This window comes from Natrix helvetica, assembly GCF_964273705.1.
Source record: "Natrix helvetica genome assembly, chromosome: 2".
Classification (NCBI taxonomy): Eukaryota; Metazoa; Chordata; class Lepidosauria; order Squamata; family Natricidae; genus Natrix; species Natrix helvetica.
Window position 1 is genome coordinate 286,765,826 of NC_138552.1, and position 25,889 is coordinate 286,791,714.

Genomic DNA, 25,889 nt, shown 5'->3' on the forward strand with positions numbered 1-25,889 from the left:
GGGGGTGGGCTTATATTTTTGCCCACGCAAAAAATGTGGCAAGGCGTTAGTTTTGGGACCGGTCGTATTTTCGGGGAAACACAGTACTACCATAACCAAAGGAACCTGGACACAAATTGTAAACAGTGACTTGAAAAAAAAAAGGCTTAGAAACTTTGTCAACTAATCTTTATTTAGAATTTGTTATAAAGGCTATTGGATGATTTTGTAATAATTAATGAAATGCCATCAGGTGGTTGTGTTTTTAACTATGGATTATTTTAGGCAAAAGGACACTAAAACAACTTCAGTCAAATGAGAACTATGCTATGTTGATAGTAAGGCTCATTAAGAATCTTTGACATTTGATATGAATATAAGTAATGACTGTGGAAGAGATGCACGAAAGCTAATTGTAACCAATTGACACACTTTCTACAAGATGTGAGGTAAGATGATTTTTTTTTTTTTGGGTGCTGTTTGTTTAATAAAAATAAAAATTTCTTGCAAAAAACAAAAACAAAACAAGACTTGATCCACCCTTTAATAAATGCATTTTGCTTTGCCTAAATGCCCTGGTGATTCATATTTTCAGGTGGGCAAAGAAGCCCCTTTGCAAAGGTTAAAATATCTAAAATATCTTCAGGGATCAAGTTCTTATCAGGCCATACTCTGGTGCCTGGATTTGAAGCATTAACCCTACATAGCCTCTACCAGTGGTGAAATCCAAATACTGCTGGTTCCATGGGCTTGGCTTGGTGGGCGTGGCACGAAAAGGATACTGCAAAATCCCCATTCCCTCCCCACTCCTGGCAGAAGGATATTGCAAAATCTCCATTTCCACCCCAACTCTGGTGGCATTTGCCGGTTCTCCGAACTACCCAAAATTTCCGTTCTCCAGAACATGTCAGAACCTGCTGAATTTCACCCCTGGCCTCTACCATTCCTGAAACATGGCTCTCTGCTTGAATTCCAAGTCTTTAAAAAAATATTTCGATAGTGAATTTAAGCCCTGCAAAGAACCTTAAGCATGTTCCACTTAAACTTAAACCCACTGAATTCAACAAGAAGGTTCAAAACAGGGGCTTAACAATCTTTGTACTGGAGAAGAGCCTAATGCTGGGAAAAATGGAGGGCAAAAGAAGAAGGGGATGACGGAGAATAAGGTGGCTGGATGGAGTCACCGAAGCAGTGGGCGTGAGTGGATGGTAGAGGACAGGAAGGCCTGGAGGAACGTTGTCCATGGGGTCACGATGGGTCGGACACGACTTTGCAACTAACAATAACGAGTCTCCAAGTGCAGAAGGCTGTTTCTGAGCAAAATAAGTGATAAAGAACAAGTATATCTCATTCTTTCTCGGCAGCAAGCCCGGAAACCAGCAGTCCAAGGAAAGTGTGGTCACTGGCTTCCTAGAATTACTATGTGGTTGTGGCAATTGGGTGAAGAGTCAAAAGCAAGCTCTAAAGTTTTGTTTCTGACAGGAAATTTGAAATATATGCATGCCATACAAGTTTATGAGCATTTTATTTCTGTTGGAATGAAGTTGCTTTCCAGTAATGAAAAAACCAAATACGTTAAACATATAAAACCTAAGAACAAGTATTTGCCATATCATTATGAAAGTTTCCAACATAAGAACAAGGCTATACATTTGAAAGCAGCAAAACTGAAATTAAATCCAGGCGAAAGGGGGGAAAAAAGCACTAGGGAATTACATGATAGCACATGATATGATGATATAATATGACATTATAGCAATATTTGAGGAGCTACCATAAAGAAGAAGGAGGCAACCTATTTTCTAAAGCACCAGAAGGCAAGACAAGAAACAATGGATGGAAACTAATGAAGGAGAGAAGCAACCCAGAACTAGGGAGAAACTTCCTAACAGTGAGGGCAAGTAACCAGTGGAACAGCTTTCCTCCAGAAATTATGGGTGCTCCATCACTGGAGGCCTTCAAGAAGGGACAGGACAGCCACTATTCTGAAATGGTTTAGGGCAGTGAAGGCTAACCTTTTACGTCACTGCATGCCGACCTGCGTGCCGGAAATGACACACAAAACCATCCCACCTGGAATGGCAGCCTTGCTGGCTTTTGCGCGCGGGGGAGTGCCAAAACCCAGAAGAGCAGCATTCCGTTGCGCATGCGTGCGCCAGCACCCAAACTTCCAGTTTCTGGCCCGTGTGTGCACCCGACAAACTGCTGGCTGGCGTGCATGCACCTGCCAAAACTCCAGACGTTCGGGTGCCAGCGCACCCATGCACAACGGAATGCTGCTCTTCTGGGTTTTGGCGCTCCATCACGCGCGAAGTCCAGCTGGCCCGTGCACGTGCGGGCACAGGAATAAGGAACAGGAGCCAGCAAGGCTGTGCATCCCATGTTGGATGGCTCTGCGTGCTGCTTCCGGCATGCGTCCCATAGGTTCGCCAACATGGGTATAAGGGTTTCCTGCTTGGATTACCCGTATTTATTCGAGTATAACGCGCACACGTGTATAACGCGCACCCCTAATTTTCGATTAAAAATCGGTATAAAATTTTGTTTCACACCAAGCATTGTAATTGACAAAAAAACATTGTTGAACACGCTCGGCCATGACTATTGCCGCCGCTGCTGCCGCCGTTCACAGGACCCGCCTCTCACCCTCTTCCTCCTGCCGACTGGAGGAAGAGGGTGAGAGGCGGGTCCTGTGAACGGTGGCAGCAGCGGCGGCAATAGTCGCAACTCGGCGGCGGGCCGCCCCGGCTGGGAGACAAAGGAGGGGAAAGGCGGCAGGCAGTTGAGTTGCGACTATTGGGCACGGCGCGGCGCCGCCTGAGGCCGGGATCGAGGCTGCAGTCCGGAAATTTACAATTTACAATTCGCCTAGCCCTCAATGGACCGGCCGCCACTGCCACCCCACCCCAGCCCTCGTTTATAACGCACACCCAAACTTTGATTTCTTTTTTTGGTAGAAAATTTTGCGCGTTATACTCGAATAAATACGGTAGTCACTAGAAGACCTCCAGGGTCCCTTCCATCTCTATTCTGGTTAGATGGAGAACAGTGGTGGGTTCCGGATCCCGTTACAAGCGGTACGGTTGCAATGGGGCCCGGCATCCTCCACATGAACGCACGCGGGGCATGCCTGCATCGTTCCTTCCCGCGACGCCTCCGCAAGCCTCCCCAACGCTCCAGCTGCTCGGGGGAGTGTCACGCAGGCGGCTGTATGTGCCATGTTCATGCACAGAAGCCCCGAAGGCTTTAAAGGACAGATAAGGAACTTGGGCAGGTGGATGGGCCCTCCGGGCACTGTATCGGAACGGTATCCGGTGCTCCAGGCAGGCTCTGGTACGCCTGTACCGGGGCGTACCGTCTGCAACCCACCACTGATGGAGAGCCAGCGTTATGGAGAGAAGTTGCCTAGTTTTATTTCCATGTCATCTATGGATATTAAAACCTGAATTTGCACATCTGTCTCTGTGAAAAGCTAAGTCCATACAAGATGAAATTATTTCCTAATCATAAATGGTTGAGGCATTGAAGATCAGTATCATTTTTTAAAAAATAAACCTTAAACCAAGAAGAAGCCCCATGCCAATAGTTACCAGTACCATGTTAATACAGGCATGCTGCCTGGGGAATTCTGGGAGTTGAAGTCCACACATTGGTGGACAAAGTTGATGGAATTGAGAACCACTGATTTAGAGACTACCAATTCCAAATAACTCTGGGCGGCTTGCAAAAATAAAAATAAAAGTACAGATGCTGTGAATTCAAAAGAAATGCAGGTAGTCCTCTACTTAAAACTATCATTGAGCCTGCATTTTGGTTGTAAGTTGTGACAGTCAGAAAGCAGGTCATCATATTACGTCTAATGTTATGATCTTTTTTTGTGGTGGTCATTAAGCAAACACCATGGTTGTTAAGCAACCCCATTGTTTGTTATGGGATGGAGTTTTGCTGGAAACGAGAAATAAATGCTAATTTCTGTTCAGTCCAAGGCTTCCCAACAACATGAAGCAAACTCAACAAAAACCCCTTTTATTAATTTACTGTGAATTCTGCTCATTCACATCCAGGAAAGTCTTTCAAGGGAGGATATACAGTCACAGACCTTATCTGGCTTGGAGAGTTGACAGGCCGATATCTGCAAAACGTGGCAAGGAGTCTCAGAGAGTCAAGAAACAATTAAGTGAACTAATTGCCTCCTGCAAACTCCACTCCCCTTTCGCTCCCCTTTTTTTTCCTCTGGGAGGGGACATTCGTTGTCCACCTGTGGCCTTACTCCCAAGTCAACCCTTGTTCCTTAGCTGTTCCCTTCATCTGACAACTCTACGCATGCACACACTGGGAACAGGCTCCAGCTGTTCGTCTGCCTTACTGATGCCTGACTCCGAAGGCAGCTGATAACTGTCAGACGGTTCTGGCCCCCTCTCTTCTTGTGACACAGAGCCCTCATCAGAGCCTTCCCCAGACTCCAGGACTGGCCCATGTTCCTCCCCAACCTCCTCACTGTCTGCATCTGCTGCCAGCTATGCTGGCTGACCATAATAATTTCTGACAAAAACATAGTTAATTGTGATCATATGACCACGGGCCATTGCAAGCTGCTATAAATGTGGGCTGGCTGCAGAGCACTCAAAATGAAATCATGTGACTGCAGTGTGTGTGTCAGAACCTTAGATTCAGGCCATAAGTTCTTTTCTAGGACTCCATTGTCAAACTGTTGCTAAGCAACCGGTCAGGGATTACCTATACTTCTGGTGGATGGATTCTGGATTACACAGTTAAATCAGAGGTGAAGATTTTGAACCTGATAGCTAAGAGAAACTAACCAAAACTGAAATCATGGAAAACTTACCTTCCTTCTTGAACCACTCCAGAAATTCCAAACAGGCCAAAGTCAGTGATCACGACTTTCCCATTTTCATAGAAAATGTTCTTGGATTTGAGATCTTTGTGCACGATCCCTTTTGCATGAAGGTACCCCATGCCCTAGGAGGAAAAAGAATCACATATATGCGTAATGAATAGGAGAAAGAATGTTAAAACAGACAACTATATCATTGTTTCCGTCTTGTTTCAACGATAAACAGAAAAAATATATAATTATTTCGATCTTGTTTCAGTCTTCATTCAAAGTCAAACTCAATTGTCCAATTTACATTCCCTAGGTGGGTTGTTTAGGGACATGTTGGCCCGGTGCCAAAGACGCTGAGCTTGTCGATCAGAAAGATCGGCAGTTTGGCGGTTCGAATCCCTAGCGCCGCGTAATGGAGTGAGCTCCCATTACTTTTCCAGGCTTCTGCCAACCTAGCAGTTCAAAAGCATATAAAAATGCAAGTAGAAAAAATAGGAATCACTTTGGTGGGAAGGTAACTGTGTTCCATGCGCTTTCAGTGTTTAGTCATGCTGGGCCCAAGATCACAGAGACGTCTTTGGACAGCGCTGGCTCTTCGGCTTTGAAACAGAGATGAGCACCGCTCCCTAGAGTCAGGAACGACTAGCACATATGTGCGAGGGGAATCTTTACTTTTACCTTAGGTGGGTTGTTTGACTGTTACTTAGCAAATTGTGCAAAGTCAGCCACCGTAAAACACAGTTAATGGCTTTGTGTGTGAATTCAGTATTGTAATAAACTAAACCATGGTTAAATGACAATAGTTTAGCACAGTGTGGAAACACCTAAACAATGATGCCATGGATGTTTGTTTTGAAACGTCCCCAGGAGCAACAGACCTCTGTGGTTCATGTTATTTTAAGACCTCACCACAGCCAAGAATCATGCGTACATATCTAAGTTTGAGGCCAATGAGTACCGTATTTTTTGGAGTATGTGACGCACCAAGATTTTGAAGAGGCAAATTTTTAAAAAAAGTTTTTGCACTCTGCAGACCTCCCCAAAACGGCCCGTTTGTCAAAAAAAAAGGGGGGGGGCATGCATAGCCTTTAGGAGGCTTGTAGAGTACTCCTGGGGGCTGGGGGCAAAAACAAGCAAAAAACAGCCGGTTTTTCACTCATTTTTGCCCTCCCCAGCCCCCAGGAGCACCCTGGAAGCCTCCTAAAGGCTATGCACGGCCATTTTTGCAAAGGGTTTCAGGATGTTAAAAATGCTGTATTCAGTGTATAAGACACACCCACATTTTCACCCTCTTTTTTGGGGGGGAAAAGGTGCATCTTATACTCTAAAATATGGTAAGTCTTATGGTTTGGATCACAGTTGTGTTTCTGACATTCATGGGAGACAAAATAGCCTTAAATTAGTGTTTTCCATCCTTAACCATTTTAAAGATGTGTGGACTTCAACTCCCAGAATATCCCCAGTCAGCACTGTATTCATTACCCATCTTAAAATGGCCAAGGCTGGGAAAAACTGCCTTGAATAAACACTGCGTAAAAGGAGAAAGCAATAGGAAAAATAATAAACTTTTTAATGTATCTAAATAAAATCCAGAGACTCTTTTACAACCGGAGCCCAGCGCTGTGAAATTGCTCTCCTCCAGCAGAATGAAGCCTAGGAAGAGCAGCTGCCTTCTTCAGAAAACATTCAACACAAATCCCTCTGCAAAGACCTTCTTACCTTAATAATCTCCTGAGCTATCTGCCTGGTCTTATTGATATCCAGAGGAGTTTTTGGATCCCTGACTACGGAGTATAGCGTCCTTCCTTTGCAGAAACTAAGAAACACAGACAGACAAATATGTTAGAAACAAAGCTTAATGACCATTGGCATCTACTGTAGAAGCAGTACAGGTAGTCTTCAACTTATAACCACAATTAGGACTGGAATTTCAGCCGCTGAGAGGTGTGGTTATTAAGTCAGCAATCACATGAGTGCGCTCTCTCTCCCTCTCCCCCTCTCTCTCTTTTACTATCTTTTTTTTGCAATGCAGCAACTGCAAACGACTGTGGTTGTTAAGTGAATCACACAGTCATTAAGAAAAACTGGCTTCCCCCATTGAGGCTGCTTGTCTGAAGCATACTGGGAAGGTCATGAATGCTTTTTGTTTGTTTGTTTGTTTATTTGTTTATTATTTGATTTCTACAGCCACCAACATCAGTCAATCATGAAATTGATTAATTGATTGATTGATTGATTGATTGATTCATGCATTCAATTTCTGCAGCCACCCATCTTGGTCAATCATGAAATTAATTAATTAATTCATTCATTCATTTGATTTCTACAGCCATACATTTCAATCAATCATGAAATTCATTCATTCATTCATTTGATTTCTACAGCCACCTATCTCGGTCAATCATGAAATTCATTCATTCATTCATTCATTCGATTTCTACAGCCATCTATCTCGGTCAATCATGAAATTCATTCATTCATTCATTCATTCATTCAATCAATTTCTACAGTCATCCATCTCAGTCAATCATTCATTCATTCATTCATTCATTCATTCATTCATTATTTGATTTCTACAGCCACCTATCTCAATCAATCATTCATTCATTCATGCATTCATTTGATTTCTAGTCATCCATCTCAGTCAATCATGAAATTCATTCATTCATTCATTTGATTTCTACAGCCACCCATCTCAATCAATCATGAAATGCATTCATTCATTCATTCATTAAATTTCTACAGTCATCCATCTCAGTCAATCATGAAATTCATTCATTCATTCATTCGATTTCTACAGCCATCCATCTCAGTCAATTACTCCAGGCAGCTTGCAATTCAGAAAAAAATATATTACCATTAAAAGACAATTCCTTTGATGCTCTTGTTAGGTTCTATTCGGCCATTGCTATTGGCCACACAGAGGGGTGACAAGGAGATGAGCAGCCATACAAATGGAAACAAATGGCCTGAGATCGACCAAGATGGTGATCCTTACCTGGTAATGATTGCTAGATGAGGGGGGTTCATGCAAGCACCCATAAAAAGCACCACATTCTCGTGCCGGGTTTGCCGATAGTTCATCACTTCCTTCTTGAAGAGCTTCAGGTGATCCTGGTTGTTCCCGTCTATCTCCAGCAAACGGATGGCCACCTCCCCATGCCATCTCCCTCGGTACACCTTGCCCCACCGGCCTTGGCCAATAGGGTCCCCCAGTTCAATCTGCTCGAAGGGAATGTCCCATTCCTGCAAGTAGACGCTGGTTTGGCTAGCCTTGCGCGAGATCATCCCCCGCCATCGCGAACGCCGGGTTGGCAGGTCGTCAATCTCGTCTTCATCGTCCTCAGCTTCCATCTTGTTTTGATCCTGGTCATCCGTGTGCTTGGGAAGAAAGGGGGAACACAATCGCAATGAAGATAAACACCCGGACACACAGTGATGTCTAACCTTTTTTGTCGTTGCATGCTGAAAGCGAAAGCGACCCCCCCCCGTGCTCCCCCCGCCCATCTGCACATGTGACACCCTCCCCACCCTCCCCCCTCCTCCCATGCATTTGCGTGTGACACCTCCTCACGCCCCATTTTGGGCCTGGTAGGCCTCCCTGCAGCCTCCTGGGAGCAAAAGCCAGTCTGCGGGCGGCCCACGCTGCACCTTCTGCGCTTCCCCCGCCCCCCTGTGCATGCGCGCACCCCTCGCACATATGCACCCATTTCCCACATGCATCCCGCTCCCCACACATGCACGGCAGAGGCCCAAAAATCAGCTGGTCAGCGGGAGGCATGCACACATGTGCAGTAGAGCTGAGCTGGAGCAATGGCTCGCTTGCCCCCAAGAGAGGGCTCTGAGTGTCACTTGTGACACACATGTCGTAAGTTTCCCATCACGGTCCTACCACATTTCCTCCAATGGAACCAACTGTGCAACTATTTGGGCTCTTCTCTATCCCAGGGTTACTCAGCACCTTTTAAGTGCTGAGATTTCAACTCCCAGCATTCAGGCTGAGAAACACTGCTCCTTCCTATGTCATTCTCTTACATTCTCTTATGTTCAGCTTCCATGGTTCCCTACATATTCACCAAATGAGCTAAAGTCAATAAAGGAGGTTATCTGTAGCTCAGGGTTGCAATGAGGGGTTCTGGGCACTCTCTGGGCTTGGTTGTTTTCCTTGCAGAGACGTCCTTATCCAAACAAGGTAACGTCATCAGGTCTAGTAGGGAGCACTGCTAGTAAGGGGGAACTTACCTCTGTGTCCCGTTCTTCAACTCCATCAGTCTCTAGGGGCACCTCAGCATTGCTGGAGAGAAGAAAAAGAAGAGGGAATGGGTGAACTGATCTTGCAAGAGCATCCTTGTTCTTTGAATGTGCAGGCTGTCAACTCCACTCAGACTCATGTTGCAGAAGAATTCGTGTTAGATATTGTATCAAGATAATGCTGCAGGAGTTAAGTTATAGGAGAAGGAAACTCAAAACGGAGAAGACAATTCAGTAGATGTCTGTGGGGATTCTCAATCATCTAGGTCATGGTTGTCCCAAAGGTGCTTTTTCTGGAGGCAACTGGACTTTCTGGTTTTTCTTTGAAGATGTCCCGCTTCTCATCCAAGAAGCTTCTTCAGCTCTGAGAGAGCAAAACATCTTCAAAGAAAAACAAGAAAGTCCAGTTGCCTCTTGAAAAAGAACCTTTGAGACAATTCAGAAGATCGGTTCCAGTGCTGGACCCTATCAGGGTTCAAAAGTTATAGATGATTAGGGGACTGGAGGCTAAAACAGATGATGAATGGTTGCAGGAACTGGGTGTGTCTAGTTTAATGAAAAGAAGGACCAGGGGAGACATGATAGCAGTGTTCCAATATCTCAGGGGCTGCCACAAAGAAGAGGGAGTCAAACTATTCTCCAAAGCACCTGAGGGTAGAACAAGAAGCAATGGGTGGAAACTAATCAAGGAGAGAAGCAACTTAGAACTGAAGAGAAACGTCCTGACAGTTAGAACAATTAATCAGTGGAACAGAAGTTGCCTCCACAAGTTGTGAATGCCCCAACACTGGAAGTCTTTAAGATGTTGGATAGCCATTTGTCTGAAACGGTATAGGGTTTCCTGCCTAGGCAGGGGGTTGGACTAGAAGACCTCCAAAGTCCCTTCCAACTCTGCTATTGTATTATTGTATAAAACTCCATTCCATCACGAAGGTCGCAGCATGATCTACCAAAGTCACTCTTCTCAATCTTGCCTAGCGCCTGAATTTTGATCACATGACCATGGAGAAGCTGTGACAGTCGTAAGTGGGAGGACCTGGGCATAAGTTACTTTTGGGGGGGCCGTTGTAAGTGAACAGTTGCTAAATGAATTGTTGTAAGTCAAGGACACCATACAACTGATTTTGTCCTTGTATTGGAATTTGTAAGAGCCTCCATATATTAAAACATATAAAGGTAATTCTGGACCTTTGTAGTTGAGTTTGGCAATTACACTCATAAGTCACTTTTTTCAGTGCTGTTGTAATTTGAAACAGACTCTAAATCAGGGGTGTCCAAACTTGGGAACTTTAAGACTTGTGGACTTCAACTCCCAGAATTCCCCAGCCAGCATGGCTGGCTGGGGAATTCTGGGAGTTGAAGTCCACAAGTCTTAAAGTTCCCAAGTTTGGACACCCCTGCTCTAAAGGAATGGTTATAAATCGAGCACTACCTGTAAAGGGAAGTGCTGGAGACAAATAAAGAGACTTACTTAGCACTTTCCGTAGTTTCAGGAGGCTGCGTTATTTGTGGAGTACCAGGAATTTCTGAAAGAAAGAAGAATATATGGGAGGGGGGGGAGACTGATGTGCACAATTCTCAAGTTCTGTTTTTAGTAAATATTTAGCTGCAGAGAACTAAAAAGTCGAAACGGATAACCCACAAAGCGACAGGGTAAAGCTTGCTTGAGGCTGGACTAGTTTTAGCTGGGGGATCACACACCCTCTATAAATTCCTATCTAGAAACAATGCAATATTTAATAATGGAAAGTATTTGTAGCTTAGGGTTGAGATGAGGCATCCTTGGTGCTCTCTAGCTTTGTTGTTTACAGACAAACAATTACTATATTTTTCGGACTATCAGATGCACTGGAGCATAAGACACAGCAAGATATTGAAGAGCTAAATTTTTTTAAAAAGTTTTTGCACTCTGCAGGTTTCCCAAACCCTCTGCATGCCTCATTGTTTGTGAAAAACGGGACATGCAGAGAGTTTGAGTGTGCTCCTGAGAGCTGGGGGGGGGCAGAAATGGGCAAAAAACGGCCTATTTTTCTCTCGTTTTTGCCCTCCCCAGCCCCCAGGAGCACTTTGCAGCCCCCCCCCCAAACCCTCTGCACATCCATTTTTGCAAGGGGGGGGGGTTCCAGCAGGCCAAAAATGCTGTATTCAGTGTATAAGATGCACCCAGATTTTCACCCTCTTGGGGGGGGGGTGCGTCTTATATTCTAAAAAATACAGTAAGAAGTAAACAATACCGAATCAAGGAATTCTTGTATAAAAGCAATGAAACATTTAAGAAAGGAACGTATTTGTAGCTTAGGGTTGAGATGAGGCATCCTTGATGCTTTCTAGTTTTGTTGTTTTCAGACCAACAATCAAGAAGAAACAATAATCCAATAAAGGAACTGCCAAACAAGCCAACAGCAGCCCAAGCAAAGAACCTCCAAGATCATTCCCATCAACACTGACAAGGCAAGCCAGTAGAATATAAACTGAGAGCAAAGCCCATTCCTTACTAGCACGGATGATGTTACCTAGTTGGGTAACGGAAAGTCTGCAAGAAAACAATCAAGCTCAGAGAGCAACAAGGACCCCGCACTGATGGATTTATTTCGTTTATTTTCACACGCGGGGACCTTCCAAAATGGGATTTTTCTCTACTGCATCGAAGCTTTTCAATCTGAAAAACCATCAATCTTGATGAGTGGCCTACACAGGGGGAGAGGGGAAGAGTCAAAAAATGACAACATGGCAGTGGCCTTGTGATGCAAATCCTGCCTGTTCAAAAGGTGTGGGGGGGGGGCTTGCATTATGACACCCCATCTGCCCCATCTTGTCTTTCTGACACAATCCTACAAATACAACTAACATTGGCATTAGTGCTACTTTTATGTTTAGGCAGTGATTTGCTCTCCAAGCTTGTTTCAATTTAGTTTCTGAACGTTTCGTTAAGACTAGATAACATTAGCAGCAGTATTTTCTTATCCTATTCTCCTTAGCTTAGAAATGTCTGTTTATATAAGTGGTAAGGCCACACTTGGAATACTGCATTCCGTTCTGGTCACCACGATGTAGAAAAGATGTGGAGACTCTAGAAAGAGTGCAGAGAAGAGCAACAAAGATGATTAGGGGACTGGAGACTAAAACATATGAAGAACGGTTACAGGAACTGGGTATGTCTAGCTTAAGAGAAAGAAGGACCAGGGGAGACATGATAGCAGTGTTCCAATATCTCAGGGGTTGCCACAAAGAAGAGGGAGTCAAACTATTCTCCAAGGCACCTGAGGGTAGAACAAGAAGCAATGGGTGGAAATTAACAAAGGAGAGAAGCAACTTAGAACTGAGGAGAAATTTCCTGACAGTGAGAACAATTCATCAGTGGAACAGCTTGCCTCCAGAAGTTGTGAATGCCCCAACACTGGAAGTCTTTAAGAAGATGTTGGATAGCTATTTGTCTGAAACAGTATAGGGTTTCCTGCCTAGGCAGGGGGTTGGACTAGAAGACCTCCAAGGTCCCTTCCAACTCTACTATTGTATTGTATTGTATTATACATGTATCTCGGTAAAGGTAAACGTTCCCCTCGCACATATGTGCTAGTCATTCCCGACTCTAGGGGCGGTGCCCATCTCCGTTTCTAAGCTGAAAAGCCAGCACTGTCTGAAGACGGAATGCTATTACTTTCCCACCAAGGTGGTCCCTATTTTTCTACTTGCATTTTTACGTGCTTTCAAACTGCTAGGTTGGCAGAAGCTGGGGCGAGTAACGGGAACTCACTCCGTCACGCGGCGCTAGGGATTCGAACCGCTGAATTGCCAACTTTTCCGAAGCTTAGCCACTGAGCTACCGTGTCCCTATGTATCTATGTACCACTAAAACTCTCGTCCCTGTAACAATTCATTGGGAGAAATTTTTGAACCTTAAATAGGTCAACTTACAAAATATGGGTCTTAGGACTCCTGTTAAACTGAAATTTTGCAGATTTTCTTCATCAAACACTTCATGACCTTGAAGTTGCCACAAAACGGTTTATGACATAGTGCAAAATGTCATAAAACATTTTCCATGATGTTTATGCTCCTACATGGGCTATTTCTAAGGCAGGTACATCTATGAATTAATCCCAACTTTTCCAGTGAAGGCAAAGTCTTAGAAGCTCTGTCCCTGTGGAAGACTTTGAGGAATATGGTAAGGAAACCCCGCTCTAATAGGTAGTCTAATTGTTCATAAAAGGGGGAAATATATTGAATTGATTTCTGCAGAGGAAGGTCAAGGATCATGCTTTATTATTGGGGGACTGGAGGCTAAATCATATAAAGAACGGTTGCTGGAACTGGGTATGTCTAGTTTAATGAAAAGAAGGACTAGGGGAGACATGATAGCAGTCTTCCAATATCTCAGGGGCTGCCACAAAGAAGAGGGAGTCAAGCTATTCTCCAAAGCACCTGAGGGCAGGACAAGATACAATGGATGGAAACTAATCAAGGAGAGAAGCAACCTAGAACTAAGGAGAAATTCCCTGGCAATTAGAACAATTAACCAGTGGAACAATTTGCCTCCACAAGTTGTAAATGCTGCAACACTGGAAGTTTTTAAGAAGATGTTGGATAAGCATTTGTCTGAAGTGGTGCAGGGATTCCTGCCTAAGCAGGGGGTTGGACTAGAAGACCTCCAAGGTCCCTTCCAACTCTGTTATTCTATTCTATTCTATGTCATGGTAATGCATACCTGTAAAACTTTTGATATAAAGAACAAGAATTGGAACAAATGATGTCACAAGAAAAACGAATGGTGTGTTTTTAAGTAAGCAGGAGTGCAGTGTGAGTGCAACATGCAGAAGAAAAATCTGTCTCTCTTTCTCTCTGTGCTTACCAAAAAAATTAAAAATTAAAAAATGCAGGACATGCAGTGATGTTTGAGCAGCTACATGTTAGAAGATGAACTTACCTGGAAAGATAAACTGCTGTCTATGTTGAATGTAGTGAGCGGCTGTTTAGTTTGGGTTTGGTTTAGGCAGAAAAGGAGAAGAAAAGGGAAAGAGAAAAAGACAAAACAAAAGATCACAGTAGTTAAAAAGTTAGCACCTCAGGCGATGTGTGTGTGTGTCTGTGTGTGTGTAGTAAATTAATCCCACTTCAGAGTTAGCAAACTGTAAATAAGAAACCAACGAGAATGCTTCTGAGTGCAAGCAATTAGAGAAACATGCAGCCATTTGGAAAATGCTTTTATTTTATGTATTGATTATTTTATTTACTTTTTATTGTTATTTTTTATTATTGAAAAGAGGCAGAAAAATAAGGCTGTCTCTAATGGAGAAACAGACCTAGGGGCCATTGCAGAGGTGGTATTCTGTCTTAGTGGCATGGCGGCGGCAGCAGGAAGCTCCGCCCACCCGCCCAGACGTCATCATGGACGCTCTGCGTGCGCGCTCCCGGTTCTGAACCAGTAGCGAAGGAAGGGGGATTTCATGCCTGGGTGTTGCCTTAATTCACAAACCAACTTCCTATACCCTTTCTATGCCGCTTGCAAATAGTCCTCGAGTTACAACTATTTGGTTAGTGACCATTTGACGCCACAACGCCACTAGAAAAAGTGACTCACAACTTGGTACTTGCACTTACAACCATTGCAGAAACAGAGTTACAACGGCACTGGAAAAAGTGACTTTTCAGGGTTTTTTCCCAGTTACGACCTTTGCGGCATCCTCATTAGTGGTGGGTTCCTAACAGTTCGGACTGGATTGGCCGAACCAGTAGTAGCTTGGCGGCCTGGGTCGCTGAAACCGGCAGCAACCCAGGCCTGCCACGCCCCTAAACTGGTTCTCCCGGCGGCGCCGTAGGTGCCACCATCTTCTTTTTGGCTTCTGCATGTGCACAGAGCAATTTTCGTTGTAGTGCACATGTGTGCGCAGCACACATCAAGTGCGCCTGGGCGGAGCACGTCCCTGAGCAAACCGTCAGTAGCGGCTGCCGGAACTCACCACTGATCCTCATGGTCACATAATCAAAATTCAGACGCTTAACAACTGGATCATATTTATGACGGTTGCAGAGCTTTTTGTGACCTTCTTTTGTGACCTTCTGACAAGCAAAGTCGATAGGGAAGCCAGATTCACTTAGCAATCGTGCTACTAACTCAACCGCAGTGTTTCACTTAACAACTGCGGCAAGATGGGTCATAAAATGGAGCAAAATTCACCCAGCTGTCTTGCGTAGCAACAGAAAATGCAGGCTCAGTTGTGGTCGTAACTCGAGGACTATCTGTAACGTTTGGTTTTTCCGGGGAGAGAATGATATCAGTATGTTTTAGCAAATACACAAAATGCCAGAGAACATACGGGCAAGGAAATGTATTACAGCAGAAGATCTGACGATACCTGCCAGGAACATAGGAACACAGCTCCATGCACAAACGTTTCAGGCTAAAAACATTTTGGAAGTGCTCAACTTCTGTGGGGAGGGGAACAGGGCAGACTTGGTCTTTAAGTGATCTGCTAGAGCAGGGTGTCAAACATGATTTCTTCGAGGGCGGGATCAATATTGTAGTTCTCCTCCGCAGGCTGGCAGGGGGAGCCAGCAGGGAGCAAGGGGAAGATGGGATGGACGCCTGCTATAGCACCCTGCTGTCTAAAATAGGGCACGGGTGGGGAGGGCACGCGTGTCCCCCTCTGCCCTGTTTTCAGCCTGAACAGCCTCCTGCAACACTTTACTGGCCAAAACAGGGCACAGGGCAGGGGTGGGTTCCGGCAGTTGCTCATGGCCGCACGCGCGCATGCACAGTGCAATAAAAATTTGTTAAGTTGCTGCCAGTTCCCGCGACCCAAGCCACTAAACCACTACCGGTTCAGCTGAATCAGTCCGAACTGGTAGGAACCCACCACTGGCATGGGGGGACCAAGTGTGCCTCATTTTCACCCTCCGTGCCCTCCTGCAGCACCCTCTGGTGGCTGAAAATGGGCCATGCGGGAGCCTCTTGCAGCCCGTTTTCAGCATCCCTGGCCTCCAGGAACACTCTGCCGGCCAAAAATGGGCACTTGGCACATTTTAGCCGGCAGAGGTATCACGGGCCAGTCCTTTAATATTTGGAGGCTGGATTGTATGGGCCGGATTTAAGCACCCTGCGCGGGCCGGATCCTGCCCACAGGCCTTTAGTTTGACACCCCTGTGCTAGAGACAAAGAAGTAGGTTTTTGGCAGGATTTTCAATTGCAGACATTAAGTATCACAACACTACCTTGTTTCTGTTTTGGTTATTCTAGGCCTTCTTGGAACCAGGTAGAGGAGAATCCTTTCTATCATCAAAATTGCTTTGGGTAGCGAGACAGTCAGCACATAAATGTAATAAATAAATGTGGGTTGGGCGGCTTTGTTGTTTTTCATGTGAACATTACCCAGACAACTCTTGTTAGTGGGTAACTGATAAATTAAAGTAAGATGCCGTGGCAAAAAAAAAAAAAAAGCATTAAAAGTGCATTAAGACAAACAGGTTGCATCTTAACTTCACTGAGTTGAATTTTCATTTTTATTTCTTCTTTGGCTAGGCAGACTACGCAAAAGGTAGTCGTTAGCAAACCTGGGGTTTTGGTACTTTTTGCTCCTCTGAAAACAACTTACCTGGGAAATTGAACCGGCTGTCCCGCTGGCCCATGGGAGATGGGTTTGGGGGAGGCGTTGCGCTGGGGGGGTTGGAAGACTGGAAGGGGGCTGGAGAGGAGGGTGTGGAAGAGGTGGTCGAAGACGGGTTGCTACTGGAGTCGAGGTGATTGATTGCTGTGGGATGGTCCTGCGAGAGATCAAAGCAACACAGAAAACGTGGACATTAGGGATTTTTGAGACGAGACAAAACATCATTCTTGGCTTTCCTTCCTTAGCCAGGAAGCTTTGTTTTAAGACTCCGAGATCAACTGGTTATGTCTGGCCAACCTCTTAAGCCAGGAGGGTCAATTCATAAGACACTTGCAGCCTTTTTAATCCCAAATTGTCTTTTTCTATAGATCACAATAGGAATGCGGTAGCTCAGGGGCTAAGACGCGGTGCTTGTCGATCAGAAAGGTCGGCAGTTCGGCAGTTCGAATCCCTAGTGCCGCGCAACGGAGTGAGCTCCCGTTACCTGTCCCAGCTTCTGCCAACCTAGCAGTTCGAAAGCATGTAAAAAATGCAAGTAGAAAAATAGGAACCACCTTTGGTGGGAAAGTAACAGCGCTCCATGCGCCTTCAGTGTTTAGTCATGACGGCCACATGACCACGGAGACGTCTTCGGACAGTGCTGGCTCTTCAGCTTTGAAATGGAGATGAGCACCGCCCCTAGAGTGGGAACGACTAGTATATATGTGGAAGGGAAACTTTTATCTTTGCCTATAGATCACAATGCTGCTAAAATCTGGCTTCTAGATACAAGTACTTCTTGGCTTACAGCCATTCATTTAGCAATCGTTTGAAATTACAATAGCACCGACGAAAGTGACTTGCAACCGATCCTGACATTTACAATGGATGCAGCATCCCTGCGGTGACGTGTTCAAAAATGTGGGTGCTTGGCAACTGGCATGTAATGACAATGGTTGCAGCATTCTGGAATCACTGTGTTTGCCATCTGCAATCTTCCTAGCCAGCTTTTGACAAGCAAACTCAGTGGGGATTCGCTTAGTGACTGTGTGATTCACTTACCAAAGGCAGAGATTTGCTTATCGACCTTGGCAAAAATGTCGTAAAATTGAGTGTGACTCACTTAATTACCTTATTTAGCAACAGAATTCCTGGTTCTAATTGTGGTCATAAGATGAGGACTACAGTGACGTGCGGTGAGGTTTATGGCTGGTGAGGCTGGTGACGTCATCAAACTTCTCCGTTTGAGGTGAACCGCATGGTTGCTCCGATCGCACGGGCACAGCCCGACCAGAGAAGTTTCTCTTCTCAGAAATGTCTTCTCAGTGGAGCTCCTGAAAGGGACAGGCAGGCTGCCACAGCTCCACTGAGAAGACATTTCTGAGAAGAGAAACTTCTCCTTTCTCCTCCTTCCCCCCACCTCCCTTCTAGCACTGATGATGTTACCTAGGTTAGGGTTACTGGGCAATGTGTGTGTGTCTGTGTGAGGCTGGAGTTACACCCCCCCACCCCACCCCACGCTTAGTTGCAGCTTACTCCGGGAAGCCGCGAAAGTGGCTGGGAGAGGCGCGCAGCTTGGTTTAGCCTCCCTGGACATCGCAGCAGCAGCCCCAAGTGCGCTGATCTCGCCATTTTTTGCATCGGGTGAGCCAGGGATCCTTGCAAGGGGAATGGGACCACGTGTGCAGGAGGCTCCTCAGCGCCAGCCTCAGATCAGCGCCGCCGCGGTCCCCTTCATGTTGCTCAGGAAGGAGGGGAATGGGACCACGTGTGCAGGGGAAGGGGACCGCGGCTCGCGCTGATCTGAGGCTGATGCTGAAGAGCCTCCTGCACACTTGCTCCCATTCCTCTTGCAAGGATCCCGGGCTCGCCCGATGCAAAAAATGGGGAGATCGGCGCATTTGGGGCTGCTGCTGCGATGTCCAGGGAGGCTAAACCAAGCCGCGCGCCTCTCCTAGCCACTTTCGCGGCTTCCCAGAGTAATTTTTTTTTTCTTTTCATGATGAGAGCGGTGAGGCTCTGCCTCCCCTGCCTCCATGTCACTGGAGGACTACCATATTTTTTGGAGTATAAGATGCACTCCCCCCCCCAAAAAAGAGGGTGAAAATCTGGATGCGTCTTATACACTGAACACAGCATTTTTGGCCTACCGAAACCCTGTCCCCTTTGCAAAAATGGACATGCAGAGGGTTTGAGAGGCTTGCAAAGTGCTCCTGAGGGCTGGGGAGGACTGTTTTTGCTCGTTTTTGTCCACCCCCACAGCCCCCAGGAGCACTCTACAAGCCTCTCAAAGATCTGCATGCCCTTTTTGTTTGAAAAAAACGAGGCGTGCAGAGGGCTTGGGAGGCCTGCAGAGCGCAAAAACTTTTTTTTTTAAATTTACCTCTTCAAAATCATGGTGTGCCTTATACTCCAGTGCGTCTCAAAGTCCAAAAAATATGGTACCTGTACTGGCTTTCAGTAGCATAGGTTTCATTAAAATGTGTTTGCTAAACACTGTTCTGGAAGGCAACTGCAGGTGGTTTTAACTGATCTCACCCCACATGGCTCTGTGCCTGTCCTTTGTAAATCTCAGTACTGTACCTTTTTAGCTTGGGCTTTTGGGAGAGTCCCAAACTGTGGTTCTGAAGGCCGGTCCACCGGATTATTGATATCGGAAGGGACACTCTCTGTTCTCCTTAACCGTGGTACTATTGAAGCAAAGAGAAAACAAAATCAGCATTTTACTTGGCCTTCTTAAAAATACAACAGCAACACTGAATTCAGAATAAAGGAGTTGGAAGGGACCTTGGAGATCTTCTAGTCCAACCCTCTACTCAAGTAGGAGACTCTATATATCAGTGATGGCAAACCTTTTCGGCACCAAGTGGCCAAACCAGAATGCGCATGCAGGCCAGCTGGTCTTTGGGTTTCTGGAATGCATATGTTTGCCGGACAGCTGGTCATTGTGCGCACTGCAGCACTGGAAACCCGAAGACAAATTGGGTGGCGCTCGCATACCTGATTTTTGGCAATTTTTCAGGCAGTTTTCAGGCCATTTTTTGGGCCAAAAACAACCCGAAAAAGGCCTGAAAGCGGCCCCATAACAGCCTCGCTTTTGGCTGTTTTTTGGCATTTTTTGGACCGTTTTCCAGCACTCCAGAGCCCGCAAAGATCAGCTGGCCAGCGCGCCAGGAACCTGAAAAGCAGCTGGTGATGGCACGTGTGCCCACGGAGGAGACTCCGTGTGCCACCTCTGCAACATGTGCTATAGGTTCGCCATCATGGCCCTATATCATCCTAGATACATGGCTGTCTAATCTCTTCAGTGTCACCTCTAGTGATACAACTTCTAAAGGCAAACCATCCCAGTGGTTAATTGTGTAGCCAACCAGAGATAGATGGGAGTAATATGTTATGTCAAAGGCTCTCATTTAGTCAGAATAACAGAAGAACAGAGTTGGATGGAACTTTGGAGGCCTTCTAGTCCAACCCCCTGCTCAAGCAGGAAACCCTACACCATTTCAGACAAATGGTTGTCCAATCTTCAAAAGCTTCAGTGATGGAGCATTCACAACTTCTGGAGGCAAGTCGTTCCAATGATTAATTGTCTTCACTGTCAGGAAATTTCTCCTTAATTCCAGGTTGTTTCGCTCCTTGATTAGTTTCTATCAATTGTTTTTTTGTCCTGCATTTTTGGTGCTTTAGAAAATAGGTTGACCCCCTCTTCTTTGGGGCAGCCCCTCAAATATTGGAACCCTGCTTTCCTGGCCTCTCTAGTCCCTTTTCACTAGACTGGACAAACCCAATTCCTGCTCACCATTCGTTTTATCCTCCAGCCCACTAATCATCTTTTTTGCTCTTTTCTGCATTCTTTCAGGTTATCTACGTCTTTTTTATGATGCGGTGACCCAAGATGAACTTAAACAGCAGGTAATCCGGGACGAGGAAGAAAAGTTTAAAAAGAATATAAAGGCACTTACTAGGTAAGAAAGATATTCTACAGGGAGGGGCTTCTTTGGTGCATTTATTGTGGCATTTTAATCTGCAAAAGGGAAAAGACATATTAGGTACAAGCTAAGCTAAATTGTATGGGACGCGGTGGCTCAGTGGCTAAGACGCTGAGCTTGTCAATCCAGAAAGGTTGGCAGTTTGGCGGTTTGAATCCCTAGTGCCACATAACGGAGTGAGCTCCCGTTCCTTGTTCCAACTTCTGCCAACCTAGCAGTTTGAAAGCATATAAAAATGCAAGTAGAAAAATGGGAACCACCTTTGGTGGGAAGGTCACAGCATTCCGGGCATCTTCAGCATTTAGTCATGCTGGCCACATCTTCGGACAGCGCTGGCTCTTCGGTTTTGAAATGGAGATGAGCACCACCCCCTAGAGTCGGGAATGACTAGCACATATGTGCGAGGGGAACCTTTACCTTTACCTTAAGCTAAATTGTGGACAGAAAAAAATACTCCCACTGCTTTTCTCAGGAGTATTTTTCACACCGATCAGAGTGTGAAAATGGGATTGGAAAGACCAAATTCAGCCACAGAACGTGGCTAGAAAGCTTTATGAGTGTCCAAGGTCCTGCAGCTGTGTTAGATTTACATTCCCATTAACCCCAACTAGCATTAGCCAAAGCTCATCCAATGACTTTGTCATTCAATGGAAATCAGAATACTTGTTTTTGTGAACATAAGCCAGCATCCTAACCATTACATCATGCTGGAAGGTTTTTGGGTTGCTATTTTTTGAAGCCAGGGAAAATACAGCATCTAACTCAGTGTTTTTCAATTCTGGGAGTTGAAATCCACACATCGTATTGTAAAGTTTATAAAGTTTACTTTACTTTATGGTCATTGCACCTCATACAATGACATAAAATGCCATCTTCAGGGTACATCATACATAAGAGAACTATACAAATAAAACAAAGAGACACATCCTTCACATTCAATACAATTCACAATTGAATTGAAAACCCCTGATACTTGCACTATGCCAGGGGTGTCCAAACTTGGGAACTTTAAGACTTGTGGACTTCAACTCCCAGAATTCCCCAGCCAGCCATGCTGGCTGGGGAATTCTGGGAGTTGAAGTCCACAAGTCTTAAAGTTCCCAAGTTTGGACACCCCTGCACTATGCTGTATTCTTATTCCCTGTTTGACCATTTTCTTTTAAGGTACTCCACAGGCACTTTCCATAGCAGAGACTTTATCTGAACTGATTAATGACAGTGGTCATACAGTGATTCATCCACTTTTGACTCTTTTCTGGCAGAAAGACAAACATTATAATTACAGACTCCAATCTTTTTGCTTTTAATATCCACGGGGTTTTTTTAAGCTTTTATTTATTTTTATTCTCTTCCCAGGCTCTCACTTAGCAAAATATAAACTTTTGACTAAAGAAGAAAAAAAATCGCTTGGGATTCACCCCAAAACTCCCATTAAGTTGCACACTCAACAAGTCCCGGTGGAAGGGGCACGCAATTTGGGCGTCCTCCTTGATGCCCGGCTGTCTATGGAAGATCATGTGACAGCCGTGGCGAGAGGGGCGTTCCACCAGGTTCGCCTGGTGCGCCAGTTGCGGCCCCTTTTGGACCGGGAGGCCTTGCGTACAGTCACTCACGCGCTGGTGACGTCTCGCCTGGACTACTGTAATGCTCTCTACATGGGGCTCCCCTTGAGGTGCACCCGGAGACTGCAGTTGGTCCAGAATGCAGCCGCGCGGGTAATTATGGGGAGATCGAGGTTCTCCCATATAACACCTATCCTGCGCGAGCTGCACTGGCTTCCTGTGGTCTACCAGGTGCGCTTCAAGGTACTGGTTACCACCTTCAAAGCGCTCCATGGCACAGGGCCTAGTTACCTGCGGGATCGCGTCCTGCCCCATACATCCCTGCGACCCGTCCACTCACACAGAGAGGGACTACTCCGGGTGCCGTCCTCCAGAGAGTGCCAGAGGGCAGCGCCCAGAAGTAGGGCCTTCTCTGTAGTGGGCCCCACCCTTTGGAATGACCTCCCCCCAGACATCAGAACTACAACCGACCTTCGCTCCTTCCGTATGAAGCTGAAAACCTACCTGTTTCGACTAGCTGACCTGGCATAACTCTACAACCTCCCCAGCCCAGGGCATTTTTAATTGTAATTTTAGTTTTTAAGGGTCAATTTCACTGGGGTTTTAACTTTTTAAGTATTGTAACTTATTTATTTATTCTTACCTCCTCTATACGCTATATAATACCTTTGTACGTCGCCCCGAGTCCCTGTGGGGAGAGGGGACGACTAATAAGTTCAAGTAATAAATAAATAAATAAATAAGTGACTGATCTTAGGACTCTGGCTGCTTTGTATTTTTCTTACTATCTCTGCTTACTCAGCCGGAAGAAGTCATTTTAATCACTCACTGGACAATCAGCAGATTTTACACAGCAGTCCTTGTAATCAGCAGCTCTTCAGGGAATGATTTTTTTTTCCTGCTCTGGAGCTGAGTGTGCAATCTTTAGAATATGCAGGTTCTCTAGTCATTTCCCTCCTTTCTTTTCTGTTGAATTCCTGCTACGGTTCTTTGCTTGCTTGCTGTGCTGTTATAGACGACTAGCTGATAACCCGGGGCTGCCCAGGTATTTATTTATCCCAACCCTCTTCCCATGGACATCGCCTCAATTTCTAATGTTGGATTTTCCCCCTTACCAGAGGGAGCCCCCTTGTGGAGTACTGTGATGCCGTTACCATGGCAACTCCTCAGCGCTGTATAGTAGAAGCCATTTTAAGGCACAACAAGCTGTATCGTAACAGAATACCCTCCCGAGTGGTGTTAGGGGTGTCTTACCCCCCACAGTATTTGTCTCCAGAGAGTAAGTCATCTGTGTACCACGTTTGGTTGAAATTGTTCGAGACGTTCCAGAGTTATGCTGGAACATAAACACATACATACACAGCCATTTTATATATATATGAAGAAGAAGAATTTTGAACCAAAGTTATGCTGGAACATACACACATACATACACAGCTATATATCTTCTTCTTCTTCTTTTTATATATATTTATATTTATATTTGTGTGTGTGTGTGTGTGTGTTGTATTTGTGCTGATAAATAAATAAATAAAGGGAGACTAGTATGGATCCATTTCAAGCTATTTAGCTCTCATCAGCTAGCCATACCCTTACTGGGATTCGAACCAGGGCTGTATTGCATATTAGGCAGATGTAATGCCACTAAGCCACAGGCTCTCCTCCTTTATCAGCTAAGCCAGGGAAATAGGTATGTATTTGTGTTACAACCCCTGGTATGCCCAAATATGGGAGGGAGCTCAGCCCTGGTTCGAATCCCAGTAAGGGTATGGCTAGCTGATGAGAGCTAAATAGCTTGAAATGGATCCATACTAGTCTCCCTTTATTTATTTATCAGCACAAATACAACACAAATATAAAAAGGCAACATTGAAAAATAAAAATATGGGTTTCTGCCTGCATGGTTTTCTGTGATGAGCCGAATGACAGAAAGAGGGAGTAGTGAGCTCCCTCCCATATTTGGGCATACCAGGGGTTGTAACACAAATACATACATACATACATACATACATACATACATACATACATGTGTGTGTGTGTACGTGTGTGTGTACGTGTGTGTGTACGTGTGTGTGTTGTATTTGTGCTGATAAATAAATAAAGGTTTATAAATAAGGTTGATAAATAAATATGGTTTTCTGCCTGGATGGTTTCCTGCTGCGAGCCGAAGACAGAAAGGGGGAGTAGTGAGTTCCCTCCCATATTTGCGCATACCAGGGGTTGTAACACACATACATACATACATACATACATACATACATACATACATACATATATATATATATATATATATATAAAGAAGAAGAAGAACTTTCAACCACAAGGGGAATGCCGTTATCATTGGCTTACCTGCAATGTTTGCATTTTACTCCAAACATCATGCTTTTCTGACACACTTGGCACACCTGAGAGAGCCAGGATTTTGTCGAAAACCTGAATGAGAGGAAACAGAACACACCTATTGAAGAACACACGGGATTACGGAAAGCAATATTATTGGTGAAAGATACACAGGCAAACTACAAGGCCACATGTCAAAATAAAGGTAGTCCTCAACGTACAACAGTTCATTTAGTGACTGTTCAAAGTTACAACAGCACTGAAAAAAGTGACTTATGATCGTTTTTCACACTTATGACCGATGCGGCATCCCCAGGGTGACGTGACCAAAATTTGGATGCTCAGCAACTGATTCATATTTGTGACGGTTGCAGCATCCCAAAGTCATGTGATTTACCTTTTGCAACATTCTGACAAGCAAAGTCAAGGGAGGAAGCCAGATTCACTTAACAGCCAGGTTACTAACTGAACAACTGCAGTGATTCCCTTAACAACTGTAGGAAGAAAGGTTGTAAAATGGGGGAAAATTCACTTAACTATCTCGCTCAGCCAACAGACAAGTAACAGGGGCTCACTCCGTTATGCGGGCACTAGGGATTCAAACTGCCGACCTTTCTGATCGACAAGCTCAGCGTCTTAGACACTGAGCCACCTAGTGTACGATAGTTAGGCTTAGGCATATATCTTGCATGTTTGCATGCAAACTGAACAAGTCACTGAACAGCCTCTGTAATGCTTATCCTGGATGCTTTCGGGAAGGACTTTTAATGTCAAACTAACCAATCAAAGCTGTTATTTTTGGGGGGTTAGTTTGAGAGGCATCCAGGCAGCTTCCTCGGTTAAAGCAAGGCAATTAGGCAGAGTGTTGTTGGAATGTACCAACTCCTGCCACACCAACCTTAGGGGTTTCCTCCTCAAACACAGGTGGGTTGCTCCCGCTTCGGCCTGGTTTGGCCGAACTGGTAGTGGTGGCGGCGGGAGGCTCTGCCTACCCACCTGTCACGCGCAAGAGAGTGTACGTGTGTGCACAAGCGAACCGGTAGTAAAACCAGTACAAACCCACCACTGTCCCCAAAGTATGTTGCAGACAACTCTAACCTGGATGGCTGAGCATCCCCATCAACATTGGAGTTGCGCATTCAGCCATCTGAAAAACTTACCTGTGTGTTACAGACAGGCCGATATCTCTTCGTACCGCTTGTGGAGATCCCTGGGGTAAATCTAGGAAAATAAGATTTCAAAAAGTCAACATATTAGTTGGCTTAAATGCCTTTTGTCAAATGGCCTGTGAGGCAGACGGCATGTCAATTTTTAAACGGATCTAGGCTAACACAGCTAACTT

The 25,889-nt window shown here is 45.2% G+C and overlaps 1 protein-coding gene across 1 annotated transcript in view; it reads right to left on the reverse strand.

Moving 5' to 3' along the window:
• The window catches only part of KSR1 (kinase suppressor of ras 1), a 183,690-nt gene that overhangs the window by 15,221 nt on the left and 142,580 nt on the right, over positions 1–25,889 (reverse strand). Inside the window, 11 exon segments of the mRNA XM_081944367.1 lie at positions 4,826–4,959; positions 6,545–6,641; positions 7,824–8,206; positions 9,068–9,119; positions 10,548–10,602; positions 14,001–14,042; positions 16,666–16,834; positions 19,240–19,346; positions 20,619–20,680; positions 24,557–24,640; positions 25,708–25,768. Coding sequence (XP_081800493.1) covers positions 4,826–4,959; positions 6,545–6,641; positions 7,824–8,206; positions 9,068–9,119; positions 10,548–10,602; positions 14,001–14,042; positions 16,666–16,834; positions 19,240–19,346; positions 20,619–20,680; positions 24,557–24,640; positions 25,708–25,768 — 1,246 coding nt within the window.